The sequence below is a fragment of the Hemitrygon akajei genome, chromosome 3, assembly GCF_048418815.1.
Source record: "Hemitrygon akajei chromosome 3, sHemAka1.3, whole genome shotgun sequence".
In the NCBI taxonomy this organism is placed as follows: domain Eukaryota; kingdom Metazoa; phylum Chordata; class Chondrichthyes; order Myliobatiformes; family Dasyatidae; genus Hemitrygon; species Hemitrygon akajei.
This window is the reverse complement of record NC_133126.1, coordinates 51,798,496-51,821,425: the sequence shown is the minus strand read 5'-3', so window position 1 is coordinate 51,821,425 and position 22,930 is coordinate 51,798,496. Positions and strand designations below refer to the sequence as shown.

The window sequence follows — 22,930 nt, the reverse complement described above, 5'->3', positions numbered from 1 at the left end:
ATTCTGGAAAGGTGTAATAACAGGGTTGTCATGGTGGGAGATTTTCATTTCCCAAATATCCATCGGCATGTCCCTACAGCGAGGGGTTTAGATGGGGTGGAGTTTGTTAGGTATGTTCAGGAAGGTTTCTTGACACAATATGTAGATAAGCCTACAAGAGGAGAGGCTGTACTTGATTTGGTATTAGAAAATGAACCTGGTCAGGTGTCAGATCTCTCAGTGGGAGAGCATTTTGGAGATAGTGATCATAATTCTATCTCCTTTACAATAGCATTGGAGAGGGATAGGAACAGACAAGTTAGGAAAGCATTTAATTGGAGTAAGGGGAAATATGAAGCTATCAGGCAGGAACTTGAAGCATAAATTGGAAACAGATGCTCTCAGGGAAATATATGGCAGAAGTGTGACAAATGTTCAGGGGATATTTGTGTGGTGTTCTGCATAGGTACATTCCAATAAGATACAGAAAGAATGGTAGGGTACAGAAACTGGTGTACAAAGGCTATTGTAATCTAGTCAAGAAAAGCTTACAAAAGGTACAAAAATCTAGGTAATGATAGAGGAAGGAGCTTAAGAATGAAATTAGGAGAGCCAGGAGGGGCCATTAGAAGACATTGGCGAGCAAGATTAAGGAAAACCCCAAGGCATTCTGCTAGTATGTGAATAGCAAGAGGATAAGACGTGAGAGAATAGGACCAATCAAGTGTGACAGTGGAAAAAGTACGAGGGGTGATTGACAAGTTTGTGCCCTAAGGTAGGAGTCAATTTTAGTAAACCTAGCACATTTTTCAATATAGTCCCCACCTACATTTACACACTTAGTCCAGCGGTCATGGAGCATGCGGATCTTGGACCTCCATAAAGTGTCCACAGATGGGTGACTGATAAGTTTGTGGCCTAAGGTAGATGATGAGTTATACAGCTCTCGTTACATGCGCATGCTGTTCAACTGAGTGATTGTGCAGAAAGTGTGAAGTTAATAACTCATCTCCTTCTACCTTAGGCCATGAACTTATCAATCACCCTGATGAGTTATGAGAGGCAAGATGTATGAACATTTGGAGAGGCATAATGATTAGGAATAGTCAGCATGGCTTTGTCAAAGGCAGATTGTGCCTTACGAGCCTGATCGAATTTTTTGAGGATGGGACTAAACATTGATGAAGGTAGAGCAGTAATGTTGTCTATATGGATTTCAGCAAGGCATTTGATAAGTACCTCATGCAAGGCTTATTGAGAAAGTAAGGAGGCATGTGATCCAAGGGGACATTGCTTTGTGGATCCAGAACTGGCTTGCCCACAGAAGGCAAAGTGTAGTTGTAGACAGGTTATATTCTGCATGGAGGTTGGTGACCAGTGGGGTGCCTCAGGGATCTGTTCTGGGACCTCTGCTCTTCATGATTTTTATAAATGACCTGGATGAGGAAGTGGAGGGATGGGTTAATAAATTTGCTGATGACACAAGGGTTGGAGGTGTTGTGGATAGTGTGGAGGGCTGTCAGATGTTAGAGTGAGACATTGATAGGATGCAAAACTGGGCTGAGAAGTGGCAGAAGGAATTCCACCCAGATAAGTGTGAGGTGGTTCATTCTGGTAGGTCAAATACGCTGGCAGAATATAGTATTAATGGTAGGACTCGTGGCAGTGTGGAGGATCAGAGGGATCTCAGGGTCCGAGTCCATAGGACGCTCAAAGCGGCTGCGCAGGTTGACTGTGGTTAAGAAGGCATACGGTGCATTGGCCTTCATCAATCATAGGATTGAGTTTAGGAGCCGAGAGGTAATGTTGCAGCTATATAGGACCCTGGTCAGACCCCACTTGGAGTACTGTGCTCAGTTCTGGTCAGCTCACCACAGGAAGGATGCAGAAACTATAGAAAGGATGCAGAGGAGATTTACAAGGATGTTGCCTGGATTGGGGAGCATGCCTTATGAGAATAGGTTGAATGAACTTGACCTTTTCTCCTTGGAGCAGCGGAAGATGAGAAGTGACCTGATAGAGGTGTACAAGATGATGAGAGGCATTGATCATGTGGATAGTCAGAGGCTTTTTCCCAGGGCTGAAATGGCTAACATGAGAGGACACACATTTAAGGTGCTTGAAAGAAGGTACAGAGGGGATGTCTGGGGCAAGTTTAAAAAAAAAAAAACACGCAGGGAGTGGTGAGTGGAGGTGGATACAACAGGGTCTTTTAAGAGACTCTTGGATAGGTACATGCAGCTTAGTAAAATAGAGGGCTATGGGTAACTCTTGGTAATTTCTAAAGTAAATACATGCTCGGCACAGCATTGTGGGCCGAAGGGCCTGTATTGTGCTGTGGATTTTCTATGTTCTATACTCTATGAGAAGAAAATTAGTGGCTTACCTGGTAGTGCACAGATTCCAAGGGACTGTTGGTAGTTCAGCACAGCTAAATCCAACCTATTAAATTTATAATAAAGAAATTCCATCTTTATTTCTGAAAGGTTAGACAACAAAATTAGACAACAGTAGATCATTGTCAAGGAAGGCAACAGCCTCTACAAATACTTTCATCTGCTTATGAAGACTGGACAGATAATTAGATTTTTAGTTATTGTCACCAGTCTCTACATTCTGGCCTCATTTCATTATGCAGACTGTCTCAGGATAGTAGCATTTATGGGTTATAGCCAGGGATGGAAGTGAGGATAAGTTCTCACTCTCTATTAAATGCACCCAATGGCGTGTGTCTCAAATAACCTCTGGCAAGCATGTGCAGTTCCTGGCCTTCATGTGTGGCTTAGCTACTAAGCTCAGGGGAATCATTTCTACTGACAGGAGAAGGGGCACCTTTAAAACATTTGCTTCAGGCAGATGGATTCGTAAGCTGTGGTTGGTGGATCAGCTAGAAGGAGGAAAGCTCTGATTGGAAATTTCCCCTGCTTTGAGGCTATACCCGTTCAAGGGGAAGGCTTCGGTATTGAATCCAGAGCTGGAGTCCCTAAGGCAGTCCCATGTCGAGTTCAACACTGACTGGCAATTTCTGCAACACCACTGTAGCTGGACTGAATCGATCTGTTACTCCTTTGGATTCATCAGCTGCGTGGGGAGGGGTAGCCTGCTACATATGGCAACAGCTTGCTCTCCATATTGTGCTGCCCTGGCTTGCGCATAATGTAGACAGCTGGGACACGACCATCCATAGTCAACCCTGACCGAAGGAGGGCCCAATTAGCTTTCGTACACAAGCAGGATATCCTGCAGATGACTCTCCAACTTTCTGAAAACTGAGCAATTCATACTTAAATGAAACTAAGCCAAATTGAAGTAATTTTTTTCTTCAAGTCTGTAATTAACAGCAGGAATAATAAATAGTTTAAAGAACAGCTTTTGCTTATTGACAATAAAGATGTACCACATTGATTATTTTAGTGGTCTAAAAAGGTTGTGTTTGGACAGTCCTTTTAGCAAATGAATATCAAGTAGAGTTTGGGTGTCTTCTTAAAGCACACGTGTTTTCCAGCAGCCTGAAGCGACTAAATGGTTCTCAAAATGCAGTTTGTTCCCTTTTGCTGCCAACTTGGCATGGCACAGTGTACCCACTGCTTCACAGCTCCAGCTGCTAGGAGTGCCATCACATCCTCGGATGCTGCTGGTGTGGTTTGCACATTCTCCCCGTCATTGTGTGTGTTGGTAGGCCAATAGATTGTTGTAAATCACCTCTACTGTGCAGAGGGGTTAACTGGTGGGAAGGTGGAGAAAGTAAAATGGATTAGTTGCTTAACAGTCAGCTGGACTCAGTGGGCTGAAAAACTTTTCTGCACTGACTATCCTTCCAGTTGACTTACTTGTGTGGTTTATCATCAAGCTCCCAAAAACTGTTACCCAAATGAACATTATCCTTCTCCTTAGAGAGGGAGATACCTGGCTGGACTACCTCATGTTATAAATATATGCAATTAATGTCCTTCTAACACAGTGTGAATGTTTAGTAGGAACAGTTGAAATGAATCAATGCTGTTCAAAATAATTCTGGGTTAGAGTGAACGTTACATCGATTAGTTTGCAAATCGCTCCCTCTCTTTTTAAAAAATCTATCAAGTTCAACTGAATCCTGAAGCTTTATTAAGTTTAATTTTTTAAAAAATCATTCAATATAAATAATATGTAAATCATCTTTGTGGAAAGAAAAACTGCAGATGCTGGAAATCCAAGAAAAAACCCTAGAAAATTACAATTATTTGGCCCAAAACACCAGTTATTAATTTTCCTCTTGACCCACTGAGCTCCTCCAGCATTTTGCGTGTGTTAAATTCCAAAAATACTCTAGTCCAGTCACATCTGTGGAAAAGATAGAGCTAACAATTCAAGTTAAGTACCCTTTGTCAGGAATGGTCTGTAACTGAAATATTAAATATTTTTCTGGAAAACAGTTGCAGAAAGTGTCAAGCAGCTTGAGCACACAGGGTCAAGGGAGATGGTGAGAAATAGAGATGGGCATCATGAGTATTAGATTAGAGGCATAATAAACCTCCAATAGAAAGCCTATGAGCCCTGTAGAATATTCTCGATTTCTGCATAAACGTGACCTAAAACGTGATCACATCTTCATGTGTTCTAAAACTAAATAAAGAGGGAACCTAATTAAATACATTCATTTATTGAGAAATGATTCAATATTACATGCATTTGTTGGAAGAAGAATGTGAACCTCTGGGTAATGCCTTCTACAAAAGCTATTTGGAGTTGGGTGTTTCAATCAATGAGATGAGATTAGAGGTCTGGGTTGTGGAGGTGCCCTGCCCTATATTAAAAAAAAGACACAAAGTCAGTATACTGAGAGCATGCTCATCTCAAGAAAGATCTCTATGTGCACTATGCATGGATCAAAACAACTTTCAATGGACCTTAGAAGAATTGCAAAGATGCATGAAGCTGGAAGAGTTTACAAAAATATTTCAAAAGATCTGAGTGTTCATCATCCCACAGTAATAGAAATAATCTAGAAAATAGAGGAAACAGTACTGTTGCTACTCTTCCTAGGAGTGAGCATCTTGCAAAGATCACACCAAGAGCACAGCATGCAATGCTGAAGGAGGTGTAACAATGCAAGATGTAACAGAAGACATGCAGAAATATCTAAAAATTGCTAAATTCTCTGTTCATGTGTCCACTGCAAGAACTGAGGTGCAAAGCACTAAGGTACAATGTAAGAGACACCTTATGACAATTAAGTGCATGCCACCTTATTGGCCAAAAGCAAAAAGGGATGATAAATACATACAAGATAATAATTAAACTGTCTTAAAACTGAAAGGATGGGCACCATATTATAGCAAAGACAAAAAGGATACAATGAAAATTCATCAGTATGTTATAGATCATGAGAAATGATTAAATAGCATGTCAATGGAACAGAAATAGACTGAGGAGATGTAATAGAAATTATTAAAAGTTTGAATAGTTAAATAGTTAATATCACAGTTGGGCAAATTGATTACCAAGGCACAAATTCAAGATTTTCTTTAGCAATTGAAGGGAGAAGAAAAATGCTATGCCACACGGTTTTAGATCAGGATGTGCATCATCATAATTAAATCTTCAAGTCTTTATTTAAAAAGAATTGGAGATGTCTGAAATGATACATAATGACATTAAAAAATGATTTAAATGAGCAGGACTGAAAGACAATTGAATTCAGCACAATTACCAGCTGGTTAGGGCAAGTGTTTCATTTTGGTCAAATGTTTACTCTAATTATTTGTAGAAGCTGATGGAAGACAGAAACATCGGCCACACTGAATTTCAGGATCACATAACAAGTCAGACAGGTTTCAACACTTCCAGAGTGCATCACAATCAAATATTTGTTTTCACGTTGCAAACTCCCTTCTTAATTAAAAAATGTAAAAAAAACTACGAGTTTGGAAATTGGTGGAAATATCATTACATTTGTAAAAACTAATCTTAAATCCTCCATCTTAAAATATTCAAGCAAGACATAAGATAGAGCAATAAATCTCGCAGAAACAAGTTCTGTGGCAAGTTTCATAAATGACAGTAATGCTTTGCCTGCTGAGCCAAGTGTTGGTGTGTCACTGTATGTGTGCAGCGCATCACTAGTGTATTTGCTGGAGACACTCACCAAGATACTTGGAGTGGCAAGTGGTGCTCTTCTTCAAATTCTTCATCTGAAGAATCAAATTCACTTGACCTTGTTGTCGGAGTCTTTCAAAAAAAATTATAAACAATTTTATAGAAGTCAGCTGCAACTGTACTGAGAACAAGAAACACAAACATGGAACATTCCTACTTCAGTCACCAATACTAATGAACACTGTTAGATTAAACTCAGACCTCATGAATCAATATAATAAATTAAGTGCTCAATGTTGAAAATTGTTAAAAACATTCTATTTTATATTAATTTATGAATGGAGAAATCTTCCAGATTTTATTTACTAGTTTAACTAAATCTATAATTTTAGATCAGATGTTGCTGGCAAGTGTTCCAAACAAGTCTCCAGGCAGTGTCATATGTCAAGTCAAATGCAAAAAGTTCTAAATGTACTTAATCAATGAGGGCATTGTTTCATCAAGGTGGCTGCTTCTGGATTCCCAGCAGTGATGCTCAATCTTGTTAATGTACCCAGCAATTAAACATAGGATATGGATGCAGAGTGGTAATGGGTAGAAATGAAAATGCAATCTCCTTATTTATTTACTCAGATACAGTGCAGAATAGGCACTTTGAGCTATGCCACCTAACAATCCTGATTTAATCCAAGCCTCATCACAGGACAATCTACAATGACCAATTAACCCATCAACCTCCAAGTCTTTGGACTGTGGGAGGAAACCCATGTGGTCACAAGGAGAATGTACAAATTCCTTACAGCCAGTGGCTGGAATTGAACTTGGGTCACCTGTACTGTAAAGTGTTCTGTTAATCACTATGCTACCGTGCCACCTAACCTACATTTTAAAAGTAATTTAAACATTGTTCTTAGGATTATTTATTTTTGGAATGATTATTTCTGCTTAAAAATTACTTATTTTAATTTTTAATAGTTTTCCAACATTCCAAACATCAGGACGTGACAGCTGACAAATTGGGAGTAGGGCTTTAACAACTTTAATGCATTCAGGGAGTTTTGTAGGAAGGCCTTCTCAACTGTGTCACTGGAATCCAGCATGTTAACTTTCAGTTTCCCCAATGAGGGAAGTATGGATGACCATAGCCAATGGCTTTGGCTGGCACACTCAGGGTCAAAGGTTGAGTCCCATTGGCTATTTTGCACACATGAACAGTGATCACCACAATAGTGTGTAAAAGACAACAGGTCTTATTGTGCTGACTCACTCATTGAAATATCCTGGTTTGCTCACATTTCTATTTTCTTTCCTATATTGTGCAACAGAGAAACAAGCCTTTTGGCCACCTCATCCATGCCAATCAAGTTATGTACCCGAGCAATCCCTCAACCATTTCTATCTATGTATCTGTATCCTTTACATTTTACAATTCTATTCAACTCTACAACTTCCTCTGGTAGCTTGTTCACTATACCCACTGTGCAGGGGGGAAAAAAGTTTATATATCATCTAAACATGTCATACTAAACCTTCAAACTCAAAAAGGAGAATGTGTACTTATCCTCCTTCCTTTTGAGTTTGAAGATTCAGCATGACATCTAAACTTTGACAAACTTGTACAGATGTGCAGTACAGAGTATATTGACTGGCTGCATCACTGCCTGGCATGGAAACACCAACGCCCTTGAATGGAAAACTCCACATGAAGCAGTGGCTACAGCCCAGACCATTATGAGTAAAGCCCTTCCAACTATTGAGCATATCTACATGAATTACTGTTGCTGGAAAGAAGCATCCATCATCAGGGACTCCCAGCACTGAGATCATGCTCTCTCCTTGCTGCTATCCTCAAGGTGGTGGTACAGGAGCCTCAGGTTCAGGGACAGTTATTACCCCTCAATCATCAGGCTCTCAAACCAAAAGGGGATAACTTCACTCAACATCACTGAAATGTTCCTACAACCTCATTTTCATCAAGTACTCATTTTCAAAGACTCATCTCATGTCCTTGATTTTTTTTTTCTTTTTACATTTGCACAATGTGTCATCTTCTGCACACTGGTTGAACACCCAAGTTGGTGCAGTCTTTCATTGATTCTGTTATGGTTATTATTCTGTAGTTTAGTATGCCTGCAAGAAAATAAATCTCAGGGTTGTATATAGTGACTTGCGTACTTTGATAATAAATTTACTTTGAACTTTTATAAGATCACCCCTCAGTCATCGACACTGTAAGGGAAGCCCCAACATTCCCAGCCCCTTTACAACTCAGTCCTTCAGTCCTCACAACTCCGACCCCTGTGGATCCACCCTTCCCTAGATGGGCAACTAGATCAGCACACAAGGTGTGGTCTTACTAATGACTTGTACAATTGGAATCCCAACTCCTGTACTCAGTGCTTTGATTGATATATGTAAGCATGTCAAATACCCTCTTCACCACCCTGTCGACCCATGGCTCCACTTTCAGGAAACTATACATCCCTTGGTCTCTAGAGCCCTACCATTTACTGGTGCAAGTCCTGCCTGGTTTAATTTACCAGAACACATTCAACTCTTCCACAGTAGAAATAGTTCCCAGTGCAATATCCCACTGCCCTCTAAACCACCGATTAGTAATCATGCCCACTATATTCTCATTGAAATTGTCATTAGAAACTACATTTCAAATCATAGTCAGGGATTTCAATTAGGCTTGCTTGAAGAAAATCCTGCCCAATTACCATCATTTCTAACATCAGAGGTCCCAACTCACTAGACCACTATTGTTCCAAGATAGGGAATACCTACTGTTCCACACCCAGACACCATTTAAGTAAATTGGGTCACTTGGCTGTCCTTCTACCTGCATAAAGGCAGAGGCTAAAGAACAAAGCTCCAGAGATTAGAACAAAGTTTGTCACGGGACGCTTCGAGTCACTGGACTGGGCCATGTTCAAGGACTCGTTTATGGACAACCATGAATACACCATGGTTGTCATGGACTATTAGAACAGTTGTAGATGAGTGTGTCCCTAACCAGAAGCCCTGGATGAACCACGAGATCCACAATCTGCTGAGGGTCAGATCAGAGGCATTCAAGTCTGGTGACCAAGGAAGTTTCAACAGGTCCAGGTACAATCTCTGGAAAACCATCTCACAGGCAAAGCGGTAATTCTGGACTAAACGTGAATCAACAAAGAATTCTTGACAGTTGTGCCAGGACTCAAATACAATCATCTCTTAAAGAGAGAAATCAAGTGACATGGACAACAATAGGGCTTTGCTTCCAGATGAGCTCAATGCCTTCTATGCCAAAAGATGGAAACCGTCATGAACTCCCGCAGCCTCCGATGATCCTGTGATTTCAGGTGAGGGTGACATGTGAGCAGCCCTCAGAAGGGTGAACCCTAGAAAAGCATCTGCCCCAGAGGAGGTACCTGGCCAAGTACCAGCTGGAGTGTTCAGAGCAGTCTGAGGTATCCACCAGTTTCAAGCAGGCTTCAATCATACTGGTGGCCAAGAAAATGTTAACTTGTCTCAGTGACTATCGTCCAGTAGCACTTACATTCACTGTGACGAAATGATTTGAGAGGTTGGTATTGAAACACTGCAACTCCTGCCCAAGAAGCAACTTGGATTGACCCCAATTTGCCTACCAGAGCAACAGGTCTAAGGCAGATGCCATCTCATTTGGCTCTTCACTCAACCCTAGAATATCTGGAGAGCGATTATATAGCTATTATGCATCCAGATGCCCTTTACTGACTACAGCTCTATCATCACCCTAAAGTTAATCAATAAGCTTCAAGTCCTAATAGCACCTTGTATAATTGGATCCTCAATTTCCTCACTTGCAGACCCCAGTCAGTTTAAATTGGCAACACCTCTTCTATGATTTCCAACAAACAGGTGCACCACAAAGCTGTGTGTTTAGCCCCCCTGCTCTACTTGCTTTACCCTTGCGTTGCACGGCAAAGCACAGCTCCAATGCCATATTCAAGTTTGCTGAGGACACCACTGTTTTTGGCCAAATCAAAGTGGTGATGAACCATATATATAGGAGGGAGATTGAAAATCTAGCTGGGTGGTGCAATAACAACTTCTGACTCAATGGCAGCAAGACCAAGGCGCCCGATTATGGAATTCAGGAGGAGGAAACCAGAGATCCATGAGCCGGTCGTAAAGAGGATCAGAAAATTTGAATTTGTTGGTGTTATTATTTCAGAGGACCTGTCCTGGGCCCTGCATACAAGTGCAATTGTTAAGGAAGCACGGCAGTGTGTCTCTCCTTCCATAGGAATTTGTGAAAATCTGTCATGACATCTAAAGTTTAACAAACTGCTACAGATGTGTGGTGGAGAGTATATCGACTAGCAATATCACAGCCTGGTATGGAAACACCAATGCCCTTGAACAGAAAATGCTACAAATAGCAGTGGATACAGTCCCCCCCCCCCCACCCCCACCCCACCCCCACCATTGAGCACACCTGCGTGAATCTTTATTGCAGAAAAGCAGCATCCATCTTCAGAGACCCTACCACCCGGGCCAGGCTCTCTTCTCACTGCTATCATCAGGCAGTCCAGGTACTTCAGAACTCGCCCCGCAATCTATAACCTTACTTTCAATTACTCTTCATCTTGTGTTCTTTATATTTATTACTTTCTTTTGTATTTGCACAGTTTGTTTGCGGTTCTATTATGGGTTTATTGAGTATGCCCACAAGAAAATGAATCTCAGGGTTGTATATGATGACATATGTACTTTGATAATAAATTTACTTTGAACAGGGGACGGTCACCAATCCCTATAACACACCACTGGCCGCAGACCTCCAAACTGAAAAGACCCCCTCTAATTCCAGTGAGTACAGCAATAAACGCATTTGCCTAGCATCGAAGAAGAATTTTAACAAAAATAAAATGTTGCACGATAGGAGCAAAATGCCAAAGTACTGTCGGATGAACATGGATGTTTCATTCTTTTAGTTTTTTAAAAATTGCTTTTTATTCAGATTATCTTCCAAGCTGTGCACTCTCTCATTTTAGTTTCTCCCAAAATAAATAATAAAAATCCAAAGCGACGGTGGTATGTATTATGGTTTTACCTACGCACACTTGCAAATTACACCACCTCTTAATCGACAGTGAAAAAGAAGTACTGGCCACATACATAGAAATACGGAACACGTTGCCAGCCAGGCACGCGAGTAACATCACAAACTGACTCAAAACCAGCTACAGAAGTAATAAAGAAATTAAAATAAGGAAAGTACTCTCGATATTAAAATTACTTAAATATAATCCAACTGATTCCAAAAGCTTCTAATCATCACTGCAAAAGCTTAAATAGGCTTTGAACGTTTAAAAGGTTAGTGTTGTCAAGTGATGCATTCTCAGATCCCACCACCTTGTCGCTTCCCCTCACACTGTAGCGTCGGATACCAATATTAAATTGTTTATAATCTGGTGGGTTAATGACACGTCTGTATGAAAGTGAAGTATGGTGCCAGAGGCATGCCACGTCTCTTTTCAGTACCTACAATATATTTCTATCCTTTCCTTATTTTTACAAGTAAAACGTTTTCAGGAACTGAACTCACCAGATTCATCACAACACGGAGACACCTACTATTCCGCGTTTTCTGAGATTTCACCCTTTCGTCGCCGCAGGTGTTTTCTGCCGCCTCGTTAAACTTGACTACTCTGCTGTTACCATTCTCATCTCTACTCCTTGTAGTTTCTCATCAGCTGATTTCTCTCTTCGATTTTCTTTACCTCTTTTCCTACTATCCTCTTTTCGGTCACTCTCCTTCTGAAATCGTTTTCCAATCTCTCTAACTTCCCGGCTATTTCCCCACACCCGCACTCTCCTACTAATTCTGTAGCCCTATATGTAACTCCTATTTTATACCAGCTCTTTTGCTAACAAATTTAACTCCAGTGAACACCTGTCAAACTATACTCATAGTCTATCCTTTCTCTACCACCAGCCCTGCGATGCGCCCCTCACATATCACCAGCTCAGTTTCTATTCCGCGTCACATTGAAGCCGCTTATATACGTTTGATTTCAAAAAAATCTATTTTGGTGCAATAGCCAATCACTTGGTCAGGGGTGGTCCTATCTTACCGATTTTGATTCGTTATTGCGGCCAGGTGGTTTATTACGCGTTTTTCGATTGGTTCGCTTATGGAGGCAGCAACACCCTAAATTCGCGGGAGTTGATTGGTTACGTTTTCTACTTCTCATCGTTTTATTGGTTCATTTAGCGTTCCAATAATGCCGAATTTTGCTTCCTTGGAGGTGCTTAAATGTGAGCTGATATTTAAATATTGAACTAAGTTTACGTAAAAATACTACAAATGTGTGTGTAAATTATGTAATAGCTGCTAACGTATCTTATATAAACTCGTCTTAAATATGGACGTATTTTACCTTAACTATCACTATTTTTAATGCACATTTTGTATTTTAAAGTATATATTTCTGACTGAGCAACCTTCAATAATAATTTCCTTCGGGATAAATAAAGTTTTATCTTACCTTATCTTATACATCTACAAATACAAATATTGCAATAAATAGAAGAGAGTAAGGAAGCTAAAGTAAATGAAAACAGACTTTCTGTCAAAAAATGAGGATGAGGAAAAGTATTTTGACTAGGTTGAATTAGGGGATTAGGTCTTCTCCCTTGGCCAACACGTGGTTCACAATACTGTGATGCTCTAAGAGTGTGATTTGAAACAATGGAAGAAAATGGTTCAGCAGTAACTTGTGAAAGGGGATTAGATGTATTTTTTGAAGGCCTGAAACACGACTCTCTCCATAGACCCTGCCTGATCCGCTGAGTTCCTCCAGCATTTGTTGCTTTTTTGAAGAAGGAACATTTTCAGGGCTTAGTCAATGAATAAGGAAATAGCACCAAACTAATAACTTTATTAAATCTGACATTGTAGATAGATAGATAGATAGATAGATAGATACTTTATTCATCCCCATGGGGAAATTCAACATTTTTTCCAATGTCCCATACACTTGTTGTAGCAAAAACTCATTACATACAATACTTAACTCAGTAATAATATGATATGCATCTAAATCACTAACTCAAAAAGCATTAATAATAGCTTTAAAAAAGTTCTTAAGTCCTGGCAGTTGAATTGTAAAGCCTAATGGCATTGGGGAGTATTGACCTCTTCATCCTGTCTGAGGAGCATTGCATCGACAGTAACCTGTCGCTGAAACTGCTTCTCTGTCTCTGGATGGTGCTATGTAGAGGATGTTCAGGGTTTTCCATAATTGACCGTAGCCTCCTCAGCGCCCTTCGCTCAGCTACCGATGTTAAACTCTCCAGTACTTTGCCCACGACAGAGCCCGCCTTCCTTATCAGCTTATTAAGACGTGAGGCGTCCGTCTTCTTAATGCTTCCTCCCCAACACGCCACCACAAAGAAGAGGGCGCTCTCAACAACTGACCTATAGAACATCTTCAGCATCTCACTGCAGACATTGAATGACGCCAACCTTCTAAGGAAGTACAGTCGACTCTGTGCCTTCCTGCACAAGGCATCTGTGTTGGCAGTCCAGTCTAGCTTCTCGTCCAACTGTACTCCCAGATACTTGTAGGTCTTAACCTGCTCCACACATTCTCCATTAATGATTACTGGCTCCATATGAGGCCTAGATCTCCTAAAGTCCACCACCATCTCCTTGGTCTTGGTGACATTGAGACGCAGGTAGTTTGAGTTGCACCATATCACAAAGTCCTGTATCAGTTTCCTATACTCCTCCTCCTGTCCATTCCTGACACACCCCACTATGGCTGTGTCATCAGCGAATTTCTGCACATGGCAGGACTCCGAGTTATATTGGAAGTCAGATGTGTACAGGGTGAACAGGACCGGAGAGAGTACGGTTCCCTGTGGCGCTCCTGTGCTGCTGACCACCGTGTCAGACCTACAGTCTCCCAACCGCACATACTGAGGTCTATCTGTCAAGTAGTCCACTATCCAATCCACCATGTGAGAGTCTACTCCCATCTCCATTAGTTTGTGCTTTAAGATCTTGGGCTGGATGGTGTTAAAGGCACTAGAGAAGTCAAGGAATGTAATCCTCACAGCACAACTGACCCCATCTAGGTGAGAGAGTGATTTGTGCAGCAAATACGTGATAGCATCCTCCACTCCCACCTTCTCCTTATACGCAAACTGAAGCGGATCCCGGGCGTGCCTGGTTTGTGGCCTCAGATTCTGTATTATCAGCCGCTCCATGGTCTTCATCACGTGCGACGTCAAGGCAACAGGTCTGAAGTCATTCAACTCCTTTGGTTGTGGTTTCTTCGGTACCGGGACAATACAAGATGTTTTCCACTGTCTGGGTACTCTTCTCTGATCTAGACTCATGTTGAAGATGCGCTGTAGTGGTTCTCCCAGTTCAGTCGCACAGGCCCTCAATAATCGTGGGGAAACTCCATCCGGTCCAGCCGCCTTGCTGGTACAGATCTTCCTCAGTTGACCTTCCACCTGTGCAGCCGTAAACCTGGGCGTGGGCCAGGTCTCCTGTGAGTGGCTATTTTCCTGTGAGGGAAGTAAGCCTGGTGTGGAGTTCTGCAGTGAGGGTGAGATTGTGCTGTCGAACCTATTGAAGAAGTTGTTCAGCTGGTTCGCTTTCTCCACATCTCCACTTATGTTTGCCCCCCGCTTTGCACCACATCCGGTGATGATCTTCATCCCATCCCACACCTCCTTCATGCTTTTTTTCTGCAGCTTTTGTTCTAACTTTCTCCTATACTGCTCCTTTGCCCCCCTTATCTGTACTCTGAGCTTAATTAGCTGATTAGTTTTTAATGCTGTACAATTATTTGTAAATTTGGTACATTAGCATTATTTTATATGTAACTGACCAAAACCAAAGCAGATTTTAGATAACTTGTGTATCAAATATTTTTAGATAAAATCAGAAAAGTCGGGAAACATTTAGCAGGTCAGGAGGCATCACGTGCAAAAATAGAAGCAGAATTGACATTTTAATTCCAACATCTGAATTTTTTTTGCTTTTGTAATTTTGGAAGATATTTTTAATCGTGTTTGCTGGAGTTCCAGCTCTGTTGATGTCTTTGGCATGTAAATCCCTTGTATTTGTGATTATTGTGAAGTGGAATAGAGCAGAGACCTTGTACCCCAGAAATACTGTTAAACTGGTGCACCAATGAATTCCAAGTGATGAAGTTAGTCAAAAACTATCAACAAAAACTCCTTCACCTTTTATTTTAAAAGGTAAATACTCAGATATGTTTGAAAGTTTAGAGAAAGAGATTAATATCCATGATAAACCACATAGTTACCTTGATAACAATTCCTTTTACCCTCCTTCCTATAAAGATTGCATTCCATTCCCTTAGACTCCATGACAATGTTGCAACATTTTCAATTTCTCTTTCTCAAACAAAGATTTTCAAAGTTCAGATTACATTTATTATCAAAGTATGTGTATATCACCTGAGATTCATTTTCTTGCAGGCATTCACAGTAGAACAAAGAAATACCATAGAGTCAATGAAAAACTACACACAAAAAAGACAAACAAGCAGTGCACAAAAGAAGACAAGCAATAAATATAAAAAATCAAATGCCAAAGGAAAAAAAAAACAAATAAATAAATATTGAGAAAATTAGTATAGAGTCCTGGAAAGTGAGTATAGATTGTGTAATTAGATCCGTGTTGAGGTGAGCAAAGTTATCTACACGGGTTCACAAACCTGATAGTTGAAGAGTAATAACTTAATTTCATCGAGGTCCGTCACCTGTGTCTGCTCCAATTCTTGCACTCATGCTCTCACTATTTCCCCATCCTGAGAGCTAAAAGTCATTCACCCTCATCTTCCAAACTACCAGCTTCAACAATCAATAGCTATCATCTATCGTTAATGACAGCCAAGTCTGAAACTATCTCCAAGCACTTGTCTTTTCCCCTACTTCCCCTTCTCCCCAGTTCAATAATCTGTTGAGATATTCCCTCCGCAAAACTACTTCACTCCTCCATCCTAACCATCCTGTCATCCACACTAAACCTTCCCAAACAAAACTTGTTCTTTTACCTCGTCCCTTTACCTCACTTACCGTTCCCTCTATTCTGTTACGCTGTTGGCATTTAGGGCAGCAATGAAGGTCCTCTATTTCTGTCTGTCCTTAGCCATCTCTACTGTAGCCCCGGTGTGGTCCAGTGACCTCACTTCTACCTCTATGGTATGGGTGCCAAGTTGTCTTTGGTTTCTTGCACCCTTCAGAAGTGCCACCTTCATGATGATGCCTGTCTTCTCATTACTCACCCAATCCATCTCCAGTGTTGCCTCATGATGATTGTGGCCATGTCCTCTTGGTGACACTGAAGGAGTAGGGTGTGGTTGGAAATCTTTCTAGGCCAGAAAATGCAGAGGATCTTCGGAGGCTCATGGTGTGGAATGATGACAGCTTGGCAAGGTCACGCTCTGTCGTGCAAGCATTCTGGCTGGTACAGAATTGTGGATAGAACACAGCTCTGGTACAGCTTCTTCTCCTTGGTGTGGATGCTGTACTTGGTTGATCCTCATGTGCTGCAAAATGTCAGCAACACCACCATGATGCTGACTGTCTTCCCTTCCTGAGTATATATCTGTTTCACCAGTTGCAGCCTTTAGTCATCCAGACCCTGTCCATCTGCTTTCACTGGCACCCTCTGATGCATTTCCACAGTTATTTGTGCTAGCTTGGCAGCATTGGACATTCCAAATTTTGTCCTTGATCTTGAAGGTGTTCATTATGCCAGTAATATCCTCTCAGTTATCACTAATGTAAGCCATATAAATCCTGGGTGGAGACTCAGGAATACAGATACACGATTCTTCATTGCTGTTTCTCTAACAAATTTTTCTGACCAGTCAAGGTTTGTTAGCCCTTCTGTAACCCCGAACCAGGAGGACCAGTGGACCACTCTTGCTCTGGCCTCTACCCATTGATGTGTTTGGCATGGGTGACCCTACCAAGAGTCAAACCACAAGGCCCTGACTTCAGCCAACAGCTCTCCAGGTCATTGAGGCACGCAAGCCTCCAAATCCTAAGACAAGGTTTTGGTCCTCTTGGAGGATTCCCTCTTTTCAAGCCTCCAGATATTTTTTGATGAAGTAATGTTAAATTTCAGCATTGGATTTGTTATCCATCATGTGTTCTTATTTATGCTGATTGGATGGATTGCTGTCAGGAAAATATCTGCATATATCTGCAGATCACTGGTGTGATCTCAAGCTTTTAGTGCCTGCAGCTACGATTCTTTGCAATACCTGGATATCCCTCTATTAATGCCCTTTGTGGTTCCCAAGAAGCTTAAAATAAGCTCAAGGAACTAACCTTGGTCAAGAAATTTCTTTGCATAACTTCAAACTAAAATGCTATTACACATTTCAAATCTGACTTCATTTTCACTAAAGTAATTTTATGCACAACTTTAGCAACTATCGAGAAATGTAATTTCTGATATTTCAATATTTGCCTTTGGAGGTAAGCACCTCTTACTAGGATAAAGTTTCCATAGATGATGTCAACAGCAGTGCACCTCACCAACTTATCTCCCATCGTGATTGTAGTATGATAAAAGTAAGTCCATATTTACATAAGTAGCAGCCAAGTTTTACTAATCCATTTCCTTATGATTATGTACTATTTAAAAGAAGACCAGTCTTTGCTTTTCTTGTTTGAAAGTCACACATTTGTAAACTTAGCTGTCATATTACTTGGAATACTTTGCCTGTACAAGAGTTAGGATGTTATGTGAAGTTATATAAGATGTTGGTGAGGCCAAATTTTGAATGTTGTGTGCAGTTCCCACTATTCAGGACATTTACAAAGACAGGTGTATTAAAAGGGCCTGAAGGATCATTGGGGACCTGAGTCACCCCAACCGCAATCTATTCCACCTGCTACCATTAGGGAAACGGTACCGCAGCATAAAAGCCAGGACCAACAGGCTCTGGGGGACAGCTTCTTCCACCAGGCCATCAGACTGATTAATTCATGCGGACGCAACTGTATTTCTAATGTTATATTGACTGTGCTGTTGTATAAACTATTTATTATAAATTGCACATTGCACATTTTGATGGAGACATGACGTAAAGATTTTTACTCCTCGTACATGAAGGATGCAAGTAATAAAGTCAATTCAGTTCCATTCTAGTCACCTACTCGGGGAAGGGGGGGGGTGTGAAGAGAGAATGCTAAAGGTAGACAAGTCATAAACACAAGAGATTGTGCAGATGCTGGAAATCCAGAGCAACACACACAAAATGCTGGAGGAACTCAGCAGGTCAGGTGGCATCTATGGAGATGAATAAAATTGAAAGAGTACAGCAAAAAGTTACAACGATGTTGCACTGCGACCTGAGGACCTGGGTTAGAGGGAAGGTTTGAATTGGTTAGGATTTTATTCCTTGGACCGTAGGTTTATGAGGAGATATTTGATAGAGGTATATAAAATTATGAAGGTTATAGATGGGGTAAAAGCAAGCAGACTTTTTCCATTGCGGTTGGGTGAGACTAGAGCTAGGGTCAGAAGTTAAAGGTGAAAGGTGAAATAGTTAAGGCGAACATGAGGGGGAGTTTCTTCAGTCAGAGGGTGATGCATGTGTGGAACGAGTAACCATTGGAAGTGGTGGATGCTAGCTTGATTTTATTTCAGCATTTAAGAGAAATTTGGAAATGCACATGCTTGAGAGAGGTTTGGGGTGGTGGTTATAGTCCAGGTGCGCTTTGATCGGTGTCATCACACACTGCAGCACAGAAACTGGTTTCTCGGCTCATCTAATTTGTGTCCAGATGTAATTCTGCCTAGTCCTATCAACTCATACCTGAAACATAGTCCACCATACCCCTCCCACCCTTGTTGCCTTATTGAGACATTGTCTTTTTAAGATGTTCTCGCTGGTGTGGAGGCTTGTGCTCAAGATGGTGTTGACTGAGTCTACAACCCTTGTAGCTTTTCTGATCCTCTGCATTGGAGCCTCTATACTAGGCAGTGATGCTCTGTACTATGCATCTGTAGAAATTATATACTAAATCTCCACAAGCTCCTAATGAAATATGGCACTGGACTGTCTCCTTTGTGATTGCTTCAATATGTTCAGCCCAAGATCAATCCTCCAAAATGTTGATGCTGCTCACCCCTCAATGAGGACTGGTGTGTGCTCTGCCAACTTCCCCTTCCTGAAGTCCACAATCAATTCTGTGGGCTTACTGACCTTGAGTGCACGACTGTTGTTGTGACACAACTCAACTAGCCAGTCTATCTCAGCTCTGTATGTCTTCCAGTCACCGTCTGAGATTCTGCCAACTACAGCTGTGTCATTGGCAAATTTATTGATGGCCTTTGAGCCTAACTACACAGTCATGAGTGTAGAGAGAGTAGAGCAGTTGGCTAAGCGTTTTTATCTTGACTTGTACTTATGGTGATTGTTAGTGAGGAGAAAATATTATTTCTGTTTCACACATACTGTAAACAAATCCCAATTATTATGGATAAAAACATTGGCGAAATCAGGGAGGGTTAAAGGTGGAATGCTAAAGGTGGACCCGTCATAAACACAAGAGATTCTGCAGATGCTGGAAATCCAGAGCAACACATACAAAATGCTGGAGGAACTCAGCAGATCAGGCAGCAGCTATAGAAATTAATAAATAATTGACGTTTCAGGCTAAGACCCTTCATCAGAACTGGAAAGGAAGGAGGAAAATGCCAGAATAAGGAGGTGGTGAAGTCTCTTTGGGGCAGCTTGTGGAGTAAGACGCATGTTGGCTCTACTTCCTTTTACAACCTGCTTTCCACCGCTACTTTTGTTTAAACTTTGAAGATCCATTACTTTTAGTGAAGGACTTATGATTTAATTACGATGGCTGGAACCCGAATTGGAAAGGAATTAAGACGTGGCAAAATTGTTTCTGAAACTGAACAAACTGAACAAATAAAGGAGGCAGAGGAAGCCTTTACTCCAGAAAGAATGTTTTCTTTGATGCGAGATATTACTACCAAGATCGGAATGGTGGTCTCTAAAATTGATAAACTGATGAATGCTAATGAAAAGCTTGAAAAAACTGTCTCTGCTGTCCAGGAATCTTTGAGGAGTCTGGAATCTCAATATAAAATGCTTAAAAAGGATACCAATAGAATCAGAAGACAACAGGAGACAATACATCAAGTGATTAAAGAACAGGAATTAAAGATCTTTACCATGGAAAATAGAATTGTTGTGGTTTCTTTGGAATTATCAAGAATTAAGAAGAAAATGATTGATCTGGATAGCAGAAGTCGAAGGATGAATTTACATATACTGAAAATTTGGAAACGGGTGAGCTATTAAAGTTTTTTTACGAATATGTTATACTCACTTTTTAGTGGGATACTCAAAACTTCTCTGTTAATAGATAGAGCTCACCGCATCCCCCGCCCGAAGCCTTCTGTCAAAATGAAGCCGCATCCGATGATTCTATGTCTGCATTACTTTGCTACTAAAGAAGCAATTCTTTGAGATGCTAGGAAGCGGGGAAAGCTAATTTATAATGGAGTAGAGTTTCGTATAGTTGAAGATTTTTGCCCCTGAGGTTTATGCAGAAAGAATTAAATATCGGGAAGTGATGGCTGAACTTATAAGAACTGTTGTCCCTCTCTGCGTTGTCCAGCTCATTTGATCATTTTTCCGCCTAACGCCCGTCCAAAGCAACTTGATTCCCCAGAGGAGGCTTGGAAATTTATCAATGAGTTTAAGACTGTTGTGTAAGCAACTCCAACACTGCCTGTTTTGCAGGCAACTCCAACACTTACTCCTTAGCTGAGAGTCGTTTGTAGCTGAATCATTGAAAGTTCAATCTACGTTCTATGCCTGCATAGACATCGCTTTGACTCTTTTATTTTTTTCTTTAAGATTTATAAGATTTTAAGAATTTAAGAATGCCAGAATAAGAAGGTGGTGAAGTCTCTTCTGGGAAGCTCATGGAGTAAGACATGTGTTGGCTCTACTCCTTCCTTTTACAACCTACTTTCCACAAATTTTAAGAATTTGTAAGAATTTAACACCAGTCATAACATATTATTTGGTTGGATCTATCTTTTTTGAATATATGATCAATTTTTATTAAACATTTAAGATGGCTGCTGTCAACTATGTTCTAACCTCTGTTAGACATAGTATTAAAATATTTGGAATTTCTCTTTTTTAACATAACTGATGTTGTGTCTTTAGTCAGTGGTGTCAGTATATAATTTTTTTTAAAAGAGTCTGCCTATTAGACACAAAGGGTTTAGGGTGTTTAGTTTAGCGCGCTATTGGATGTTTTTTCTCTGGCTTTGGGGGGAGAGGGGTAGGGCTATTAGTTTAGGTTTTTTTGACTGGGCAATCCTGAGAGGTTTTCCTGTCAATTATGTTGATTGTTTTGGTTATTTGGGATACGATGAAATCTTTTCTTAGGGAACAGATAATTTCATATTCAGCAGCTTTAAGAAGGAAAACTAAAGCGGAGTTTTTAGTGATCATTAACAGGAATAAAGAAACAGATAAAGTTTATTCAGTATCACCAACTGAAGATTTATATAAGGAAAGGGTGAAACTTCAAACACAGCATGACTTATCCCGTTGAGCAGCAACTTAATCTAAAAGTCAATTTTATATACATGGAGATAAGTCAGGTAAATTGTTGACTGCTCAACTCAAAGCAACTATGGCTAGAAGGCAGATTTTGAAAATATGAAGATCTGATAGAACTGAAACATCAGATTGTCAGGAAATTAATAAGGTATTTTTGGACTTCTACTCTGATCTTTGTAAATCTGATTTTCCAGACAACACTACTCATGAATGAATTTCTGCAAAGATTGAATATACCCAAAATCTCTACCCAAGATATGAATACTTTAGATGCACCCATTAATCGAGAAGAAATAGCAAGAGTTATATCTTCTTTTCAATTAGGTAAAGCTCCGGAATCAGATGGATTTATGGTAGATGTTTAAAAGACATTTACTGAAATACTTACACCTTATTTATGCCAAATTTTCACTGATTCTATTATCTTCTGGGACCCTCCTGAAAACTTTCTATGAGGCATCAATTTCATTAATTCCCAAAAAAGGAAAAGATTTATCTGAATGTGCCTCTTACAGACCAATTTCCTTATTAAATGTGGATTGTAAAATTCTTTCTAAGATTTTGGCTAATAGGCTTGAGAATATTTTACCTACGGTTATTTCTAAGGATCAAACTGGATTTATTAAGAATAGATACTCATATGTTAATATTAGGAGATTATTGAACATTATTCATTCCTCTCCATCTAAAGAATCTGAATGTATTGTTTCCCTTAATGCAGAGAAAGCCTTTGATAGGGTAGAATGGCCCTATTTATTCAAGGTTTTAGAAAGATTTAATTTTGGTCCAGGTTTTATTTCCTGGATTAAGTTGATTTATCAAGCCCCTATGGCGGCTGTTACAACTAACAATCAAAAATCTCCTTATTTTAGCATTATACAGAGGTACCCAGCAGGGTACCTCTTTGCCCTCTTAGTTCATTGTTATTCAATCTGGCTCTAGGACCTCTTGCTACTGCTCTTTGGGACTCCAATAAGGTTCAAGGTATTAAGAGAGGAGATAAAGTGCATAAGGTTTTGTTGTATGCAGATGACTTGTTAGTTTATATTTCAGATCCTAAGAAATCTATTCCTACTTTGTTACCTATATTTTCTGAATTTAGTAGGTTTTCTGGATATAAATTAAATTTGTACAAAAGTGAGTTGTTTCTTATTAACAACTATTTCAATCAATATGACCAAATTCCTTTTAGTATTGCTAAAAATAACTTCACTTATCTTGGTATT

General features: G+C 40.3%; 1 protein-coding gene across 2 annotated transcripts in view; it reads right to left on the bottom strand.

The window, feature by feature from the left end:
• Nucleotides 1-12,058, bottom strand: part of cdkn3 (cyclin dependent kinase inhibitor 3) — a 32,207-nt gene extending 20,149 nt beyond the window's left edge. Inside the window, exons 1-3 of one of the 2 annotated variants that reach the window (XM_073039866.1) lie at nt 11,642-12,058; nt 6,107-6,189; nt 2,366-2,421 (exon numbers count right to left, since the gene is read on the bottom strand). In XM_073039866.1, the coding sequence (XP_072895967.1) occupies nt 2,366-2,421; nt 6,107-6,189; nt 11,642-11,650 (148 nt within the window). In that variant the 5' untranslated portion in view covers nt 11,651-12,058. Of the gene's footprint in view, nt 1-2,365; nt 2,422-3,564; nt 3,685-6,106; nt 6,190-11,641 lie in introns of those variants that run through there. The other variant, XM_073039867.1, reaches the window with a different exon arrangement.
• Nucleotides 12,059-22,930: the final 10,872 nt, after the last annotated feature.